Source organism: Sciurus carolinensis, chromosome 2 (genome assembly GCF_902686445.1).
Source record: "Sciurus carolinensis chromosome 2, mSciCar1.2, whole genome shotgun sequence".
In the NCBI taxonomy this organism is placed as follows: Eukaryota; Metazoa; Chordata; class Mammalia; order Rodentia; family Sciuridae; genus Sciurus; species Sciurus carolinensis.
This window is the reverse complement of record NC_062214.1, coordinates 163,737,466-163,759,482: the sequence shown is the minus strand read 5'-3', so window position 1 is coordinate 163,759,482 and position 22,017 is coordinate 163,737,466. Positions and strand designations below refer to the sequence as shown.

Genomic DNA, 22,017 nt, shown 5'->3' with positions numbered 1-22,017 from the left:
TATGCCTGGTGAAAGTGCACATTCTTGAAACTGAAAACGCATTCTCCAAACATTACAGTTCTTCTTCCCAACCTAGATTTGTACTAGACGGAACTAGTGAACACACTGCTTAGAATAGTTTTCAGTTTCTAGAAGATTATGAAGTAGCAAACTGTGGCAGAACATTTCCCCTCATAAACCCTGAAATCATTTCAAAATGCCAAGGAAATACAGTTATAGGTTTGCCCTTAGTACAGATTTCAAGAGTCTAACACAGAGGTTAGCCTAAAATACTCCTTTCATCTCTATTTATTAGTCATCTGAGTCTTTGCACAGTTTTTGCATTTTAGTTTTGCACAATGTGCTCAGGGGGAAAAGTGACCCCTTCTCAGCCTCAGTATACAGCTTCAGTAGCAGACAGACATTGGGATTACCAGCCTTGGCCCTAAAATTTCTCTTTCATTGTATGTACAAAATCAACTTGAGACTCTTTCACAGTTAATTTGGGGAACCCAAATTATAGAGGCCAGTACAGAAAATGCTATACTGTGTGGGTTGAGACTGAATCAGGGTAGGGTGGGAAATCTGTTCCCTCTTCTTCTATGCCTTTCAAATAAAACACTATTAATCTAGGTCTTCTCAAATTATCTTTAGTAGTACATTAAGGAGGAAGAACATTTTCACACATTGCCCTGGCCAATACTTTTTGCTCTTCATTTAAATCTTAAAAAAAAAAAGGGGGGGGGGGGGGGCTGGGGAGACAGCTCAGTTGGTAGAGTGCTCGCCTTGCAAGCACAGGACTCTGGGTTCAATCCCAGCACCGCAAAAAAAAAAAAAAAAAAAAATCCTTTTATGTATGTGCAAGGACGTAGACTCAATCCTCAGAACCACAAAAGAAAAAAAAAATTCTTTTTTGAAAAACATAAATTCACCTCAATCCATTCTTAATTTGTTGAGTAATTCATCCCTATTATCCCTGACTGGGTCATGCAAATGATTTAATTTTATCTTTTTGGTGCTGGGGGTTGACCCAAGGCCCAGAGAACCAAGGCTGTACTGAGCTACACCCCCAGGTCCCACACAAACAATTTAAATAAAATATGAACCAAGAAGTGACCTAGTTGTAGAATATACTGCTTTTAAAATCAACATTTGCAAAGAATGTTTTTTAGGTCCTGCAGCCCACCCACTGGCCTGTAATGCAATGATTCTACCAGCCCTGGGGCACGATAACATCCAGGCTTATCCATATTTAGTTGCCTGTATGCCCAGGATCCGTAAAAACACTGATCAGAAAGGATGATACTGCTTTAATTTTATTCATATTTTACCATATACACAAAGAATCAATGTGAAGAGAATGGTAAGTAAACATTTCAGCCCCATCTTCCAGATTCCAGATCCCCACCCAGGTTTTCTCCATCTCTTTCATCTAATCCACAAAATGCCCACGGCAGGAACACGCTACAGAAGATGCAAGGACTCAGTGTCATACTGTAAGTGTTCCAAGTGAGGAGTTGTAGGAGAGCAATTTCTTTATCACCCATGAGATAATTACACTACCAGAAAATGAGTGATCATTTATGAGCTACTGTCTTAAAATCGAGGTAGGGAGAGTGGGAGGGAGGTTAAAAACAGTGAGGACTTGACAGTGACTAATGCTCCTGGCAGCTCAGTGTCTACATTTCAAACTTGAGATGGCAAGGGAGGAGAAAAAAAAAAAAAAAAAAAAAAAAGAATATTCTTGCTATAACTCCCTGAACAATTCAACAGATCTGAGTGCCAGCTGTCAGAAGGCAGGAAGCCAGAGAGGACTCCCCAGAGATCATGGCTGGAGGTGCCTAGCAAGGAGAGTACAGGACACTAAACATGAGACACAGACAATAAATGAAATACCAAGTTTTTTGGGAAAGGAGGACTTTCAAAAGAAGCAGAGACTATCCCTGGTTAAGGGGAAATAGGACAAGGTTTGGAAGGAGGAACAAACATTATAGAGAGGAGTTGTCAGGAGGCTTAGGCAGGAGGATTTCAAGTAAAATTAAAAGATCTGGAGAAGTAGCTCAATCGGGGAGCACCTGCCTGGGATGCATGAGGCCCTGGGGTCCATCCCCAAGACCCCCCCAAAATAAAGTAAAATTCAGCACTGAATGTGTAGCTCAGTGGCAGATAAGGGTAAGGCCCTGAGTTTGATTCCCTGAGAAGGGAAGGGAAGGAAAGGAAAAGGGAAAGGGAAAGGGAAGGAAAGGAAGAAAGGAAGGAAAGAAGGAAAAAAAGAAGGAAGGAAGGAAAGAAAGAAGGAAGGAAGGAAAGAAAGAAAGTCATCCATAGCTGAGCCCTATTTTGGTTGTGTAGACCAGGACCCGGCATGGCCCTTGATGCACAGAAGCAAGCACCTCAATTAGAGATTGCTATTTTCTTGAATCTATGAGGTATGCAACAATACAGGTATTGCTGTATTGCTCTTTGAAAATTCTGTTTGAACGACCTACTCCACTAAGGATGCAGCACAAGAGTTGCAAAGGACAAACCAGGACTGGGCAGGGAAGGCAAAGTGGTCCACTTCCAAGAGCTTAAGCCAGGTATTCACTAAGTGCAAATGAGAAAGAGGACTGGAGGAGTCACTAAGCTCACGTGAGGTTAAGGAGTCTGGCAAGAGACATGGGAAGAAAAAGCACACAGGTCCTGGCCAGGAGATGGCTCTGAGTGGGACTCAGCTGCAGACAGGGAGACCAGCAAGAATGGACAGAGTCTACCCAGCTGAAAGGGCAACTCCTGGGGTGACACTGAAAACGGGGGGAGAGGAAATGAATCATTTAAAAATGAATCCAATATAGAGAATGATTGGGAAGGAAACGGAAAGGTTTCAGATGTGCAAGAAGGAAATATGATATTATTAGTCGTAACAAGAAAATAAGGAGTAACATGGGAATCAGGATGCCACTTATAGTTTTTGTTTTGTTTCGTTTTGTTTGTACCATAGATTGAACCCAGTGGCACTTAACCACTGAGCAATATTCCCAGCCCTTTTTATTTTTTTATTTTGAAACAGGGTCTCACTAAGTCACTGAGCTGGCTTTGAACCTGTGATCCTCCTGCCTCAGCCTCCCGAGCCACTGGGCCACCATGCCCGGTCACATACAGTTTTGGACATTACTAAAAAAACTGGTTTTCTCTCCACCGAAAACAAAAAAGTCCAAGCTGAACATTTGTTTTTTTCGTTTGGCAGTGCCAGGAATGATACCCAAGGTCCCATGCTAGGCAAGTCCTCTACCACTGAGCTACACCCCCAGCCCAAACAACTTTGTAAAGCCCTTCCAGAGGACTCTTGGTAGAATGTGTCTCTTCTGGACTCTCACAGCACTTTGCAACAATTATACAATAGCTCCACCTTACCTGTGGGGAACAGTTCAAGACCCCGTCCCTCCAGTTTTTGCCTGAAACCATGGATAGTACCAAATCCTACATATACTGTTTTTTTTCCCCTAAATATCCATATCTATGATAAAGCATAATTTATAAATTAAACATGGTAAGAGATTAACAACAACAATAATGGAATATAATAGTTCTAACACTATACTATAATAAAAGTTATGTGAATGTGGTTTTGCTCTCTCTCAAAATATCTGATTGTACTTTTACCTCTTCACTTAAAGAAAACAATTTACAGCTTCTCTTTAACATACCCAAATTTCCAGCATCACTATTGTATTGTGTGGCCATGATTAAGGAAAGTAAGGGTTAGCTGAACATAAACACCACAATTCCATGACAGTCCATCTAATAACTGAGATGGCCACGAAGTGACTAATGGGCAGGTAGTGTATTCAGTGTGGACACGGTGGATGAAGAGATGACCACATCCCAGGTGGGATGGAAAGGGACCACACAAGAGCTCACCAAATTACTCAGAACAGCACACAATTTAAAACTCACGAATTGCTTAATTCTGGAACTTTCCATGTAATATGTTCAGAATGAGGTTGAACATAGGTGTAACCGAAATCATGGAAAACAAAACTACGGGTAAGGGTGGACTACTGCACTACATTTTAAACCCACCCATTGCCTTTGTTAAAACATACTGATCTCTACATGCCCTCCTGGCCCCTCTGTCACCCTCTCCCTGGACTAAGTCAATGTGGGGACTATATGATGCTGCAGTGAAAGTCCCAGGCTGTCACACAAGGCGGGCCTACCCTCGAGGGACAACTATCTCACCTGCTAACCATGTGCACCCTCAGGCGAGTCAATCTCTCTAAATCTCGGTACAGCAAGCATAAAACGAGGCTGGAGGTTATCTCTCAGGCTTCCTGTCCTTCCTGGTCCTTTTCCAGAAACCACCTTCCTCCCCAGCAATACTCACCTGGGACATAGTTGATTCCACAGTCAATGACAACTGCCCCAGGTTTGATCCACTCTCCTTTCACCATTTCAGGCTGACCAGTTGCGACCACCAGGATGTCACCTTTATTTACCTAAGGGAGGGGATTCAGTTTTCAGAAACTGAGGAATGAAATCTAGAAGTAGAAAGGACACCCTTGAGCTTTCTATTAATTTTTAATGATCATCAGCGATTTCAGGATATCAGGCAAGGCCTCACATGGAAGCCACATACCTGTTTCTGACAGCCCTCCACATGCTGTGCATTTCTACACGTGCCTAAAGCCCCCTTTCACTAGGCGATTTACCAAATGGGGAAACGATGAGAACCTGCAGGGTAGAGGGGAACCCAGACTCACAGCCACACACCTAGGATATCCCTGCATAAGGTGACACCTGAAGACTACACCCTCTCCTACAGAACCTTCCACAGAGTGCTGCTTTGGGGGGATTAAAAGAGAAGGTGCTGGGCCTCTCTCCCGCTCTCTCCCCATATCTTGCTAAGTTGCCCGGGCTGGTCTTGAACTTGCAATGGTCCTGCCTCAGCCTCTCAAGTAGCTGAGATTACAGGTGTGCACCACCAGGCCTGGCCATGCAAACATTCTTGAACTCAGGAATCCGATGCGCAGATCAAGAATAAGCTGCCATGGATGTCCACTGCTCACAACCTTCTCTGGAACAGTACACATGGGATTTGGATGCCAGAGGCCAATCCCAGTGCCTATACTGCTAAACCCTGTTTGCTGCGAGGCAGATTACTGTCAAGAGTACACAGAACAAAGTCTTTATGTATAAACTTGGGCAAGTTTGTAATTTGTATTTGTTTCTTTTTTTTTCTTTTTGATAGTAGAGGATACATTTATTTTTATTTTTACTTTTGTTATTTTTACAGACTACATTTTGATTCATTGTACACAAATGGGATACATCTTTTCGTTTCTGTGGTTGTGCACGATGTAGATTCACACCATTCATGTAATCATACATGTACATAGTGTAATGATGTCTGTCTCAGTCCACCATTTTTCACACCTCCACCCCCTCCTCCCTCTCATTTCCCTCTACATAATCTAAAGTTCCTCCATTCTTCTCTCACCCCCATCCCCCCACCCCCATTACATATCATCATCTACTTCTCAGGGAAAACATTCGGCCTTTGGTTTTTTGGGATTGGCTTATTTCACTTAGTATAATATTCTCCAACTCCATCCATTTATCTGCAAATGCCATAATATTATTATTCTTCTTTATGGCTGAATAACATTCCATTGTGTATATAAAACAACTCTAAGATTTCATCTTACTCCAATTAGAATGGCTATTATCAGAACATAAACAATAATAGATGTTGGCACGGATGTAGGGAAAAAGGCACACTCATACATTGCTAGTGGAGTTGCAAATTGGTGCAACCACTCTGGAAAGCAGTGTGGAAATGCCTCAGAAAAGTGGGAATGGATCCACCATTTGACCCAGTTATCCCACTCCTCAGTTTAAAAGGACTTAAAATTAGCATACTACAGTAACACAATCACATCAATGTTGAATTTGTTTCTTTGTCTTATAAAATGAGAAAAGAAACATGTAACATTGTTATGGGGGGTAAACAAGACAGTGGGGGTAAAGTACACACATGCGTGCACACACACCTCCCACTCTACTCCAGACCTCCTACCTCCTTGTCCAGATTGGCAGTCTTGGAATGACAGGTGGTCACTGTGGCATTGTTCCACAGAAGCAAGTCATGCATTGGGGCACCAACTATTTTACTACGCCCGACCACCACCGCGTGCCTTCCAGCAATCTGCACCCCTGAAAGAAAAGCCAGTGTGCATCAGAGTTGGGAGAAAGCAGCTGCTCTCCTTCGCCTGCCACCTAAATGAAAAACAGGACAAGTGCAGAAAAGTGGCTTCTTAGCATCAAACGGAAACCTTCCTAAAAACACTGCTTCTCTGGCAATGAGATTCTTAGCTCTAGGGTTTCACATACAGATTGGGAACTTGTATACTGTCCTTGTTGTGGGTTTTGGAGAGCAGCTTAGGCCAAGATCCATTCACTGAGTCATAGGGGAGTGGGAAGAAATCCTACACTCAAAAAAGAAACCCTGAGATACAGCTAAACAACCATATGGAAGAAGTTATCAGATTAAATTACATGGGAAAAACAGTTATAACAAGTTGGGTGTATGGAATGGGGTGAAGAGAAATGAAGGAAATTAGATTAGTTTCAGCAATTCTTTCCAACTTTAAGTTTATTCATGCAGCTCCTTATCTAAGTTTCTGTTTTGGCTTATAGCCTAACATGGGGTCATTTGCAGGGAAGTGATAAAGGGGAAATTTTAACTATCATAGAAAGCTTTTGTTTTGCTTATTAAACATCCATTCTTCTAGAAATATTTCAGAACTGACTCCTACTGTGCTCAACAGAGATAACTAGGGTGAGTACCCAGTAGTGGACAAGTGGCCCTATTTTATCCCCTGACAAATGAGATCCAATCCCATGACTGTTATGCCCAAGGATGGACAAGGAACCTGAGAATGAGCTGCCACCAGAGACTGAAGCAGAGAGAATGTCCTGAGGCCTCTGTCTATGCCATATGACCCAGTCAAGGCCAAAGGCTGTGGATTCTTGCTTAAGGCAGTTTGGGTTTATGCTTCATTTATAAAATCAATTTTATCAGAAAAAGATCGGGTCTTACATGGTGTTAACATCATGAACATCTAAAAATAGACTTCTAAATCTGAAATGTTTAAAAGGTTTATCTTGGTCAGGGTTGGGGCTATAGCTCAGTGGTAGAACACTTGCCTAGCATATATGAAGCTCGGTTCAATCCCCAAAAGAGCTGGCTAGCTACATACAAGCAAACAAACACACATATAAAAGGTACCTCACTATGCTTTTTAGGATTCAGCAAAAGACTTGACGCTGACTTACAGCAAATGGTAGCTTCACTATCATTAAAAGGAAGTGGAAAGCTTATAGCTGCTATAGCTCATGGGATTTGCTTTTATCACATTGTAATAAACATTTGCTCAGTATGCTGAAAAACATAAATTTAGTTGTAGGGTTGAACTGTAATAGTTGTCCCAAGGCTTAAGGCTTGATCTTTTCTTGTCAACCATAGAGAATTCTCATTTATGCTGACCAAATTTTCCATTTGAAACTTCTGGCCTACTTTTTTTTTTTTAAAACAGGACCCATTTCCTTGCAAAAAATAACCTCTGCTAAAAGTATTCATAATGAAATTAAAATACCAAGGTACTAACTACGTAATAAGGAAATATGGCCAACTGTTCAAGATATCCATTTCCAGCCATCTGTCTAGTCTTGGAACCACTATGGAGATTCTGTGCCAGTTTCAGGGATGGGGATTTTTCACTTTGTACCCTTTCATACTCTCTGAATGCTTATCACCATACAGAATATTTTTTTTTCACAAAAATAAATTGCTTTGAACTCAAATAATCCTGAGTTCAAATCATGGTTCTGTTGTTTCTTGGGCAAAATAATCCATCTCTCTGAGCCTATTTTCTTGAGTAGCTGTTGAATGATAATAGCACCTATGTCACTGAGTTGTCAAGGCATTGTGAATTCAGGTAAACCCATAGTAAACAGGCCTGCTGCCAATGAAGTCCATTCTGTAAGCCCCCAGTGTGTGCATTACCCCATATTCCACACGTCAAGACCGGCACCAAGAGGCACCACTGACTTGTTGTCTGTTTCGGTTTTACCTGTCTCTTTGATGAGTTCCAAGCATCCTTTAGGCGTACAGGGAATGAAACAGTCTTTTAGATCACCTCTAGCAAGTTTTCCAGCGCTGATACTAGTCAATCTAAATCAACAAAGTGATAAAAAAAAAAAAAATAAGGGGAAATAAAAGTCATTAGGTGTCTCCACTCTTCAGAAACAAATATGACGTGTTCCCCAAAGAGAGATGCATTATAAGTGGAACCATTCAAAGCAACTAGGGAGGAAGCCAAGCCACACTCACCCGTCCACATCCTTTTCAGGTACAATAGCATTGATGATGGCCTCAGTGTTGATGGGGTTCTCTGCATCTAAGGGCAGCTGTACTAGGAGGCCATGGACAGTGGAGTCTTCATTCAAGGACGTGATGTTCTTTAACACCTAAAAGGAATATCACACTTGCAAAGCACATGGAACCCAAAAGTGGAGAGAAACCTGTTCCAAGGGAAAAATCAAGTGGCCCCATTTTCCCAAAGAATTTAATTATAGCCCTCTTAGAATGTAACTTGCCCTTGAATATGGAGAAAATTCTACTTTAACATAAAATGTATCTGTTATAGTTTAGACCTCAAATGTCCCCAGATGCCCATGTGTTGAAGGCTTTGTTCACAGTCTATGACACTAATGGAAAGAGGTGGGACCTACGGAACAAGCTGTGTCAGTGGGGACATGCCCTTGATGATACCAGAATGCTGGTCTCGTCCTCTCTCTGCAGCCCCCATGAGGTTCAGCAGGCCTTCTCTTTACGCCTCCGCCATGACAGACTGTGCCATGCAGGCCCAAAGCAACAGAGCCAAGAGACCATGAGCCAAAATAAATCTTTTCTCCTTATAGGTTGACTAGCTCAGGTATTTTACCACAGCTGTAGAAAAGCTGACTGAGATAAGTGTTTGCTAAGAAATCTTATCAAAAAAAAAAAAAAAAAAAAAAAAAAAAAGGGGTACAATGGCACACACCTATAATCCCAGGGACTCAGGAGGATAATGCAGGAGGATATCCAGTTAGAGGTCAGCCTGGGCCTGTCGCAAAGTAAAATAAAAGGGCTAGGGACACAGTTCAGTGGCAAAGCATTCCTGGGTTCAATTCCCAGTACTAAAAAAAAAAAAATTTTTTTAAAGTAAGGACTTTAATACCTTACTACTGGAACAGCAAGGCCTATGTTGCAACCACCAAAATCCAGATATGGAGAAGCCCTTTCTGCCTCTGCTACCACCATGGTGTGCATTAAACAACTTGTGGAAAGGGAGGCAAAAAAAGAAGCAGATTCTGAGGTGTACCCTCAACTGAGCCCAGACTATAGAAGATGAAATCACAGATGCTGCCAGTTTCAAGCGGTCTCTTCAAGAGAGAATCAAAGTGAACGGAAAAGCTGGGAATCTCGTTCTAAAGGAGAAAAGGGAAGACCACCATAACAAGGTAACTTGTTTGGAAAGGTATTTGAACTATTTCATCAAAAAGTATTTGAAGAGGAGCTGAAGAAATAGCTCGTTTTGGAAAGACTAAGGGCCGCAGTTCAAATCCCCGGCGCCTGGGAGGGGAAAAAAAAAAATTTGAAGAATATTGGCAACTGGTTGCATGCAGTTACTAACAGCAAGCAGTTATAATTTATATTATTATTCCCATATTGACCAAATGAAGATGAGGATCAAAATTTATTATCTAACATATGTTATATGAGTTCTAAAAATCTGGGAACCAAGCCAGGCACTGTGGTGCACTTGTAATCCCAGTGACTTGGGAGGCTGAAGCGGGAGGGTCACAACTTCAAGGCCAGTCTCAGCAATTTTAGTGAGACCCTAAGCAACCTTGTCTCAAAATATCAAAAGTAATAATAATCATCATCATCATAATAATAATAATAAAGATTTGGGACAAAAAAGATATAGCAATGTCCAATGATCCTTTTGCTGATGACAGAAATGTTCTATAATTTGTACCTTATAACACAGTGGCATCTACTGAATACTTGGAATGTGACTAGCGCAACTAAGGAAATGAATTTTTCATATTATTTCATTTTAATTGAACTTAAACAGCTTCTTGGGGTTAGAAAATATCATATTAGACAGTACAGACACAGAACATTTTCAAGACCTCAGAAAGTTCCTTTTCCTTCCTGCCACTTATAGTTATCCCCCTATAAATATAGTTTCTGATTTCATTTATTTGGTTAGTTATTTTTAATTTTTTTATTTGTTATAGTAAGTTGTACATGATACTACAATGCATTTATACCTTTTGATAAATCATACATAAATGAAGTATAATTTCTCATTTTTCTGACTGAACTATTTTTAAATTTTCTGCAGTGCTGAGGATTGAACCAGGGCCTTACATAGGTTAGACAAGTGCTCTACCACTGAGCCACACTCCCAGCCCACAGTCTTTTTTCTTTTCCCTCTTGGGACAGTGTTTCACTATGCTGCCCAGGTTGGTCTCAGACTTGTAGGCACAAGCGTGCCTCTTACCTCAGCCTCCAGAGTCACTTAGACTACAGGCATGTGCCTCCACCTAATCCACAGTTCTGACTTTAATTACCACTAATTTTTCTGCTCATTCTTGAACATCAATAAACAGAATATGGGGGCTGGGAACATAGCTTAGTTGGTAGAGTGCTTGCCTCGCAAGCACAAGGCCCTGAGTTCAATCCCCAGCACTGCAAAAAATAAAAAATAAAAAATAAAGCAGAATATGGGACTGGGGATATAGCTCAGTGGTAGGGCACTTGCCTAGCATGTGCAAGGCCCTGGGTTCAATCCCCAAATCTGCCAAAAGAAATGAACAAAATAAATAAACAAAATATGTATTTGGTTTTAAAACTGATGGTAACTACAGGCCAGGGGTCAGTTTTAATGAACTTGGCAGGTGATCTGGAGCCAACAGCGCTGGGATCAACCTTGAATACCAAATATACCACAAGATGCACCATTTCCGCTGGGGGTATTTTCAAGGACTTTCTGGAGGTGAAGTCTGTGAAGAAAGATCTACCTGGGGGTCTTACGTATCTCAGTCCTTAAAATATTACTAAACAGAAGGCCAGAGAGGAACGCACTCTGGCTGCCTCTTCACAGTTGGTTCGTAGGGCTCACCTCAGATTCTGTGGCTGTTCTTGGTAACTTAATGTGCATGGCTTTGATCCCAATCTGTAAAAATGAACATTGAAAACAGGTAAATGCCAAGAGAAATTAAGATATGGGCCCATTGCTTTTAAGGATATGACTAGGGGCTGTGCGTGCGGGCAGGGCAGCGGGACCAGGCCGCTGGCTGCAGCAGAGGCTCGCCAAGGGGCAGGCCCAGATGGTGGCAGCCGTGTTCCGGGGGTCACAGCGGGGGCGGAGCACCAGAGCCAGACCCAGGGGCCTCCTGATTACCCCAGCTTCGTGGAATCTGTGGATGAGTATGGCTTTGTGGAGCGCCTGTCACCTCCCACCAGCATCCCAAAGCCCCCAAAGCATGAACATTATCCCACCCCTAGTGGCTGGCAGCCTCCCAGAGATCCCCCACCCAAACTGCCCTACTTTGTGCTGCACTCTCGATTGCACAGCATACCTGCCTACAAGTACATCACACATGGCAACCACTAGGTGACTGTGATCCGGAAAGTGGAGGGGATATCTGGGCCCTACAGAAGGACGTGGAAGGTTTTCTGAACCTGCTGCTGGGGAAGACACCTATCACCCAGGTTAATGAGGTGTACCCTGAGAGTCAAGGGCTACTTTGATGAGCAGCTCAAAGCCTGGCTCCTTGAGAAGACGTGTAAGGCCTACCAAGCAGCCTGCATGGCATAGTCTCCCATAGACTAGAGGTCAGGTGATCTTGGGAACTGAGAAGTATGTTGGAACCCCTGGGACAGGAAACAAATCAGGGCTAAAAACTTGGGCAGGGCAGAGTACAAGGGCTAAGACTTGAGCCCAGGCCTTTCTTACATGGAGCGGGAAACAGGTGTCCACTAGGAGAGCTAGCAAGCATGAGAGACCCACCTTGAACAGCCAAGCTAGGAGAGGACATTATCTGCTGTCCCTCCCCTCATTGTGGACTGTTACTTGGGGCTGGAAGCAACAGCCCAACCCCCTTTGGGGAAGGGTTCACAGGGCAGAGCCATTGGGCACATCCTTCCTTGGCCCTCGGGAACTCACTGCTGGGAGCATTCCTGAGCCTTTCTGTAGGTCAGACCTGGCTCCAACCTGGAGAATGTGTCAACAGTTGACTCTAGCATAGGGTCCTGGGAGCCATAAGTTCCAACTGCAGTGCTGGGCATCAGGGCACAGAGTGCCATGAAGCCCAGGGAGAGGTGGGAAGCCTAGTCCTGGTCCCTGCTCCATTCCAAACCCCTTAGGCTTAACTGGGTTTCCATCTCTAAGAAGTCAAGTGCTTAGCTTTGGCTGGCCTGTATAATATTTACAAATTAAATAATCATCTGAAAAAAAAGAGGATATGACTAAAATAAACCAGGTTGTTCGTCATGATTTCGCCCTCATGCTCTGAAGACTTAGTCCCCCATTCCAATCGTTCATTATTTACTTGTTCACTTGTCACCACACATCATGTCCATTATTCCTGCTCTTTGGGAAGTACAAAAACCATGGGTGAGAAAGCATTCAAGGGCAAATCAGAGGCTGCCACACTGTCACCTATTTCTGACTTGCAAAATAAATAATGTTGGCCTAGGGTTGTGGCTCAGGGGTAGAGCGCTCATCTACCATTGTGAGGCACTGGGTTCGATCCTCAGCACCACATAAAAATAAATAAATATAATAAGGATATTGTGTCCAACTATAACTAAACACACACACACACACACACACTAATGTCTGTTGGTGGCAGTAAAGGTTCTATGGGAAGGATAAGAGGTAACTAGCAGGACTGGGATGGAGGTGGGGGAGGGTGACGGCACCATTTCTCTAGGCCTTACCTCCTTAGCAGCCTTCAGCTTCACGTTTATATAAAGATTGGAATCATCTCTGTCGCCAACCTAGAATAATAAATACATGCAAATCAGACAATTAGGGAAAGGCAAAGTGTACAGAAAAGCTTCTACAATTTTAGTTATGATAAAAGGAATGTTCGAGCATGCCTCTCTTGTTGGAGAGAACCTTTATAGGAGAAAAAGGAGGCTGTTGGTACAGGATGGGGAGATGAACACTGGTGGCATCATTACATCTGCCCCCCTACCCAACAAGGCTCACCCGACTCTCACCAAAAAGGCCAACATAAAAGAAAATGTCAAGCTGGGAAAGCTGGCTGGTGCCTGTAGTCTCAGCTATCCAGGAGGGAGGATCGCTTGAGACCAGTTCAAGGCAGCCTAGGCAACACAGGGAGACCCTATTTCAAAAGAAAAAAGCATCTGTCCTAGAAATGAAGCACTAAGCTAGAGTGCAACAGGGCTACCAGAAACATGGGACTTCTGCTGATATGCCAGAATAAGGCCTGGAGGACTGAGAAATTGCCAGGCAAAAGACACCAGAGAGGCAGAGCACTAAAGGCACATTGCATGCTTTCAGCCACCCCAGGAGCAGTGGAGAGCTCTGGTGCCCAGCCACACAGGGGAAGCAGCCAGAGGCCCTCGTTCACAGAACAGACAGCCCAGACAGGCAGAGGGCAGTCTGCCACCCTCCCAGCAGAGGAAAGGCAGGGCAGGAGCCAACTCCTTTGGGCCACTCTGCTGCGGCTCCCTACGTTCTCTCCATTTTTAAAATCATCAACATGTTTAAAGTTTTCCATTATAACCATTTATCTGTAAAATTTCATTTCCAAGTATTTTTCGACACTCCAGTGGTCAACCTTTCTCCTTTTTGAGGTTAAAAAACACTACAAGTTTGGTTTCTCCCTGAACTGCAGAGGGAAAGGCAGTAGGTGCCTTGATACCAAAGATGATCGGGGCCCTGCTCCTCTGAACAGGACCACAGCACCTGTCCAACCGTATTGCCAGACCTTGCCATATGGACACAGCTACAGATGCTGCCCTCACATCTCAGGACACGGCCTGAATCCTGGCTTCAGGCATCACTTACACATGTAGTTCTCAGTTCTGTAAGGGAAAATTGGTTTTGGGGGATTGGTTTGTTTTTTGCTGGGCTGGAGACTGAACCCAGAGCTGTGCATATTATAAGCAAGTGGTCTACCACTGAGCTATATCCACAGCACCTACCAGTCCTTTTTAAACTACAATTTCTCTACTTCAGAGTTTCTCTTCATTTCTCTCTCAAGCGGTTGAATAAGTCATGGTTCCAGGAAAGGTATGCAGGCATTTTTCTGAGTCTGTAGATAGCTGAATATATTTTTCTGTTGTCCTTTACATTTGAAGGACCTTGGCTGAATTTGGAATCACAGCGTGTTCCAGAAGAACCTACTCCTAGTGTATGAGGACTGACGCTAAGGTGCTATAAAACTAAAGAATAAGAGGCTGACAGATCCAGTATTGCAGAGAGTGCAATTTATTAGTGGACTTCCTGACAGAAGTGTGTTCTTGAGTGGCAACACAACCAGTTTAGATCCCACAATTTGGGTTAGGAACAGAGGCATATCTAGGTTAGGACAATGACTTGATCCCAGCTGGAACGTACCTAGTTTATCTTGAGCTAACATCAAAAAGTGAGGTGCGCCCCTGGTGCCAGGGTCCAGCTGTAAAGCTTCACATAATACTCTAATGGTTTTGTCTATTTGTAGCTTGCTGGAAAACTATACAGGAACAACTGACTAGGGTTGTTCTGGGCCAATCATGGCAGTAACAACTCAAGATAGCTACAGTCATGTCAAGTTGAATCCATATAGTGTTTTCCTTCAGAAAACACTATATTGTTCTGTAACACTATTGTTACAGAAGACAAGTCTAAAGTTTTTTGTTGTTGTTCCTTTATATATTAACTATTTTCTGCCTGAAGGAATTTTTCTAAAACTCCAAAACTGCTACCGCTTGCAAAGAGAAGGCTTAGTCATGAGTTTATGCCAACATTTTAATGTAATCAAAATGCTAAAGAAGAGACATCTAAGGGGTCAATTCAAAGATTCACTCTCAGTATATGCATTTTATTTTATTTATTCTTCTAGTGTAGGGATCAAAGCCAGAGTCTCACACACATGCTAGGCAAGTGCTCTACCACTGAACTATACCCCCAGTTCTAGGCATTTTATACAGAAAAAATAGTTATACAATCATTGATCGACTAAGTACAAGAATATTTAGTTAAAGAACATTAGATTCTTGACTGGCAGTCAAGTGGGTGGGTGGATGACTGGTGTCTCAGAACAAATCTTAATCCCATTAGTTTATCAAGAACAGTACTTCAGCATTTTATCAGGAATGCTAATCTCTTTCTTCAAAGTAGTTGTGCATTATATCATCCAAAAAAAAGGACCCTATTCCAGAACAAGATAGGGGGTAATTCCTTTCTTTCTTTCTCTTTTTTCTTTTTTAAACATCAGAAGTTTGCAAACTTTCTGTAAAGGACCAGACAGGGTGGTATATATTAGGCTTTATAGGGAACATACCCTGTCACAGCAGCTGCTACTTCTTTTTAAATCCATTACAATCTGGGCAATGTTTAGACCACCGTTTACCAATCCCTATTTTTATACCATAAAATATCTTGGGTGTTGGTCTACTCATTCGTTCTTACTTCTGTCTTAAAACTTTCTGAAGATACTCAGGTCAGTAAAATTTATTACTTTTTTTTTCTTTTTGTCCACATATTTTGTGGAAACTGGGTGAATACATATAAAGCATTCTAAATAGATTCTGAGAGGAAGCAAGTATTAGATTTTATGTTATTAATAATTAAGGTAGTTTATATGCTAAGGAATGGAAATACAGCCTTATTTGTATCTCATAAAAACTCAAGTTTGTGGCTAGGGAGATAGCTCAGTTGGTAAAGTGCTTGCCTTGCCAAGCACAAGGCCATGAGTTCAATTCCCAGCACAAAAAATAAACAAACAAACAAACAAACAAACAAAACTTCAAGTTTGTTTTGTTTTTTGGGGGGTTGCTGGGAATTGAACCCAGGGGTACTTTACCACTGAGCTACATCCTCAGTCCTTTTTTTGAAAATATTTTTTTAGATGTTGATGAATCTTTATTTTATTCATTTATTTATATGTGGTGCTGAAAATCAAACCCAATGCCTCACACGTTAGTCAAGTGCTCTACCACTGAGCCACAACCCCAGCACTTCTTATTTTTTATCTTGTTTTATTTTATTTTAGACAGGATCTCACTAAATTGTGGAGGCTGGCTTTGAACTTGTGACCCTTCCTGAGTCACTGGGATTACAGGCAAGTGCCACCAGGCCCAGCTAAAAACTCACGTTTTATTTATTTATTTTATAAATATTCATTTATTTGAGAAGTTGCTACAAAAGAAAAAAATTCAACTTCTAAGTTTATACTTAGGCCAGATCACAAATATTTATTTGCTTTTGTTTTATTTTCCTTTTATGAATGTTCTTGAATATAATGTTAAGGAATTTGAAAACATGGAGGAAAAAAATGGGGTTTTAGAGACAGGTTTAAATTCATATCCCAGTCCCTTCCTGGTTGGCTTTGGGCAAGCTACTCAAATTCTTTCAGCGCCACTTACTGTAAGGGGATTGGTCCCACTTTGTAGGGACAATATAAAAAGTAGAGTAGAATATATACAGATCATTGAACTGTAGTGGACACTCGATATGTGATTAGTACTGTCATTCTACTGATGGAAATTGGATGAGTTGTGATCAGCTTTGCATTTTAACACTACTGTTGTCAAGAGGACAGAGAGGAGTCCACATCAAAAGCCCAGAACCAGTGAGCGCTGTAATGATTCACAGGTAGGGGCAGCAAGAATCAACAGGAGGGAACAGATTCCCAGAGCTTATGGGAGTCAGAATCACAGGGAATGGGCCAGAAAGACCCTCTAAAAGAGGACTTCAGGCATCTGGCATGGTCACGTAGGAAGATAGTGGTACTAGCATTGGGAAAAAATACAAGAACCGCCAGACAGAAATGTGATTGCAACAGATTATGTAAGCCTTCAAAGTGTCGACTCAGTGCTAAAGTACAAGACCAAAATATCCTACCACTGTTTTATCAGCAAGGACATTGGAGACAATCTGTAGAACAGTATTTATGTAAGAAAAACACTTGTAATCAATGCATTTAAAGTCAATTCCAGAAGTCAATTTTTAAAAGGGTGGGAAAAACACCTCCCAAAATTGCTAAGAAGGGCTTTGTCAAAGGCACAAAACTTCAACAGCTTAAAGATCTTAATTGGTTTTATTTGCAATTGGGCAATAAAATAGCATTAGTGTTCCAAAGAGGTGAACAGAGGAGGTTGGTTTTATAAACAGAAAAGGGCTGAAAAGAAGCAGAAACAAAAACCAAAAAGGCTTAGGGATATAGCTCAGTGGTAGAGCATTTGCCTAGCATGTACCAGGCTGAGTTTGAGCCCCAGCATCACAAAATAAATAAATAAAAAGTGTGTGTGTGTGTGTGTGTGTGTGTGTGTGTGTGTGTGAGAGAGAGAGAGAGAGAGAGAGAGAGAGAGGGAGAGAGAGAGAGAGAGGGATTTCAAAGTGACTTTCCTTGTAGACTAGGGTAGGGAGTTAGAATGACAGAAATATAGCTGATTGGTTAACATCAGGTTACCTGTTTTGGCAAAAGGATTAAGGCAGAGGGAACCACGCCAATCGAAACTAGCCTGTTTGGGAAAGGTCATTACTAAATCCTGAGTTCTCAGAAGATCACATAAACAGCTTGGTTTCAGCTAGGTGAGGAGGAATATCAGCATTAGTGATTTCATTTCAATTTTCAGATTGAATTGATGGGGCCTGATGTAGGATCTTAGCCCAAATTCAGACCTACTATAATTTTTATTTAACAGTTTACAGAAACAGATTTGGTTTTTATTTTCAGTGCTGGAGGAAGAACCCAGGACATTAGACACAACAGGCAAGAGCTCTACCACTGAGCTACACCCCCAGTCCAGAAACAGACTTCTCACCTATGACATTTACTTTCTTTTTTTTTTTTTTTTTTTTTTTTTTGCGGTACTGGGGATCCAACTCAGGGCCTTGTGCTTGCGAGGCAAGCACTCTACCATCTGAGCTATCTCCCCGGCCCAACTATCTCCCCAGCCCTACATTTACTTTCTTTCTACAACATACAATAATAAGCCAAGCAATAACCAGTCCCCAAATGTACCAGGGTACACCCACAACCTATTACTTTGATTCTCAGTAATTTGCAAAAAGAAAAAAAAGGAAAACCCACCATAGCAGAGAACACACCACACACTGAGTGATACCCTCTATACCTTTTCCCTCACCTAAGGCCTGTGAGATACACAGTAATGGGAGGGAATTTAAGTAGCATTCATGCTGGAATTCTTGATAAACAAGGAAGGGAAACTTAGCAAGGGGTAGATGATATATGTGGAGACATACAAATAGAGAAATGTGAGGCAGGAAGCTGGTGTTTTGAAGGGAGTTTCAAAGGAAAACCGTGAAGTCCTGTCATCCAAATCAAACCTTCCAATAGTGATTTATATTTGTACATTTGCCCATACAAATATTTATCAAATGCCTCCCTTCTGGATGAATCTGAAACTCAGGGAAGAAACTCTGGTTAGAGACCTAAATTTAGAAGTATTCCCTCATGAAACTATGGGACTGGGTAAGATCACTTGGGGAAAAATTAAGATGGAGCAGAGATCTGGGGCTGAGCCCTAAGACATTTATACAGTTTAGGTATGTGGGAGAAGAGAAAGAGCAAGCAAAGGGGACCAGAGAAGGCAGGGAGACAATGGTGTTCCTTCTAGGAACCAAGAGTCTAGAACTCAGATGGGATCCAGATTTCAAAGTTACTGGACCACCTAAGGCAGTAGTTCTCAAAGTGTAGCCTGTGTACTCTTGAGGGATCCCAATACCCTTTCAAAAATCGGTGACTTCGGGAGGAACCTCCATACTATTCTCCATAATGCCTGGACTAATTTACATTCTCACCATCAGTGCATGAGAGTTCCTTTTTCTCCACATCCTCACCAGCATTTGTTTTGTTTTTGAAAATAACCAATGATCTAGCTACCCCACTTCAGGGCATATATCCAAAGGAAATGAAATCAGACTAAAAAGATACCTGTTTATTGGCACACTATTCACAAGAGTTAACATGGAGAATGAAGCTGGACATAGCGGTACACACTTGGGAAATTGAGGTAGGAGGATTGCAAATTTGAGGCCAGCCTTAGCAACTTACCATGACCTTGTCTCAAAATTTAAAAATATAAATAAAAAGGACTGGGGATGTAGCTCAGTGGTAAGGTTCCCTTGGATTCATCCAGCACCAAAAAATAAATAAGTAAATAAATAAAATAATTAAAAGAGCTGTGGTTATAGTTCAGTGGTAGAGTATCTCTGGGATCAATCTCCAATACAGTTGAAAAAAGATATGGAATTGGTCTAGGTGCCTATCAACAGATGAGTGGATGAAGAAAATGTGATAAATATAAATAAACAAACACACACACACACACACAATGGATTTTATTCGAAAATAAAGAAGAATGAAATCCTGTCATTTAATAGTAAAATGGATAGAACTGGAGGATATTATATTAAGTGAAACAAGCCAAACATAGAAAGACACGTACTACAAGTTCTCTCTCATATGTAGAAGCTAAATAAGGTTGATCTGACTACTAGAGGTTGGGAAGGGTGTGGAGGTGGGAGGGTAAAGGGAGACTGAATTTGATCAGTGGATGCTGTAATATTACATTAAATCCCATTAATAGGTAGAACTAATACATGTGATCAAAACTAAAATAAAACAACTTAAAAGGTAAAAACCACTATCAAAATGAATAATTCTTTTTTTAAAAATCTGAGGGCTAAATCTCAAAAATCCAAAAGACGAATGATCTCACTGATAAGCGGATGATGACACATAATGGGGGGTGGGAGGGGGGCAAGAATGGAGGAAGGAGGGACTGTATAGAGGGAAAAGAGAGGTGGGAGGGGTGGGGGAGAAGGAAAAAATAACGGAATGAATTAAACATCATTACTCTATGTAAATGCATGAATATGCAAATTGTATGCTGTTACTCCATGTACAAACAGAAACAACATGTATCCCATTTGTTTACAATAAAAATAAATTTTAAAAAAATCTGAGGGCTAAATTATTTTCATGATAGAATTTCTATCTAAATAACATTCCATCTAAATAACAAATGGAGAGAGATTCTCCAAAGATAATAAATTTATTCCAGAATGAATACTGCAATGGAAATGCACCTGCCATAGCAAACTATGTGCACACTCGGAAGAAAAGGGAGACGAGAGTTTAAAGGCAAAATGAGTGTTCCATTAGTTGTTTTGAAATAATCACCCTTGGCCATAAGAATCAATAACAAGGGTGGCAACTAAGGTCGGACAGGCAGTTGTTGGATAAATGACCTTGCAGAAGTATTTTCTGGGTAAGGCTGTGGTAGCTTTGGTTTTGTGGTTTTGTGCAAGTCTGTGCTTTGGGCAGTCTTTGGTGACAGTTCTTTTTTTTTTTTTTTTTTTTTTTTAAGACAGGGTCTCACTAAGTCTCAGGCTGGCCTTGAACTTGTGATCCTCTTGCTTCAGCCTCCTGTGTTGCTAGGACTAAAGGTGTGTGTCACCACTCCCAGCTTGGAATAGTTCTTATCAGGCAATCAAGCATGAGAGCTCTCCCTTCATGGTCTTTCCTGGCTCCATTTGTCAAGGTTTGACACAGTGACTCCATTTGGATTCTGACAACTTCACATGCTACTATGTGGTTTGCTTTTTCATTGTGTTGACTGCTATACCCATGGCACAAAAACAACAGTGGGTAAGACTGCTGGGGACAGCACAAATTAAAACAAGGGTACCAAACCATACTCTGGTTTCCAAGGCATCCTTCATTGTCACAATAAAAACAGGTGACAGTTTCACTTAGGAATGCCCTTGAAGTAATACAAATATTGACTTTATTAAAACTCAACCCATGAGTAAATGTCTTTTTAGTATTCTGTATAAAGAATCAGGACGCATTCATAAGCACTTCCTTTACCCGGGGAAGTACAGTGGCTGTCAGAAGGAAAAGCACTTGGGCTTTTGTGCCTTGCCAGCTGAACTAGGTGTATTTTTCTATGGAACACCATCTTTTTACTTAAAAGAATATTTGACAAAAAATGATTGCCAAATATTTTCTCAAAACTGAATAAAGCAAGCATGAACTTCAAGGAGAACAACAAACTGCATTTGTTGCCAATGATAACATTCCAGGCTGGGGGTGCAGCTTGGTGGTAGAGATGTGCTGAGCAGGCATAAGGTCCTGGGTTCAATTTCCAGCACCAATTTTCAAGCAAAAATTAGAACTGTTTATCAACCTCTGTGAACTTGACACCTTTTTAATCCTTAAAATTTTCTGATGAGTTTGTTGGTGATATGATTGTGGGGTTTTAAAAATATTGCATAACAAAATATGTTAGCATTTGGAAAATCTGCCTAATTCAGTGAGCCATTATTTTCCAAATGAGGAATGAAGAATGTTACAAAACCATCCCTGGGTAAATATGGGTTCCAAATGTTAACATTTTGATGTAACAAAGTATGAAAACATGAAACGATGTAACAAAGCATGAAAGTTCACTAAGAGACTTTCAGATTCCGCATTGCAACTAACCTTTAAAAACTTCACTTAGTGAGTCCTAGTACAGTATCAGAGGAAAAATACCACAATTATCTGGACAACTATTAAAAAAAAAAAAAAAAAATTCTTCCCTTTAACCACTATACATCTGTCTGAGGCCAGATTCTCTTCCTATATTTCAATCAGACTGGCACTCAGCAAGAGATTGGATGCAGAAGTGGATGGGAATCCACCCCTTCGACTCTACCAGGTCTTTATGTCAGACAGTAGAGCTCTACA

General features: G+C 41.4%; 2 protein-coding genes and 1 pseudogene across 2 annotated transcripts in view; 2 read left to right on the top strand and 1 right to left on the bottom strand.

Annotated features, from left to right (window-relative positions):
- Zbtb25 (zinc finger and BTB domain containing 25) overlaps positions 1-22,017 on the top strand; it is a 157,305-nt gene that overhangs the window by 68,815 nt on the left and 66,473 nt on the right. The gene's annotated exons all lie outside the window — the stretch shown is intronic.
- Mthfd1 (methylenetetrahydrofolate dehydrogenase, cyclohydrolase and formyltetrahydrofolate synthetase 1) overlaps positions 1-22,017 on the bottom strand; it is a 67,614-nt gene that overhangs the window by 29,766 nt on the left and 15,831 nt on the right. The window contains exons 3-8 of the mRNA XM_047541819.1: positions 13,022-13,081; positions 11,199-11,252; positions 8,354-8,490; positions 8,094-8,194; positions 6,038-6,174; positions 4,346-4,457 (exon numbers count right to left, since the gene is read on the bottom strand). Of these exons, the coding sequence (XP_047397775.1) occupies positions 4,346-4,457; positions 6,038-6,174; positions 8,094-8,194; positions 8,354-8,490; positions 11,199-11,252; positions 13,022-13,081 (601 nt within the window). The remainder of the gene's footprint in view (positions 1-4,345; positions 4,458-6,037; positions 6,175-8,093; positions 8,195-8,353; positions 8,491-11,198; positions 11,253-13,021; positions 13,082-22,017) is intronic.
- Positions 11,325-11,897, top strand: LOC124974009 (39S ribosomal protein L49, mitochondrial-like; annotated as a pseudogene).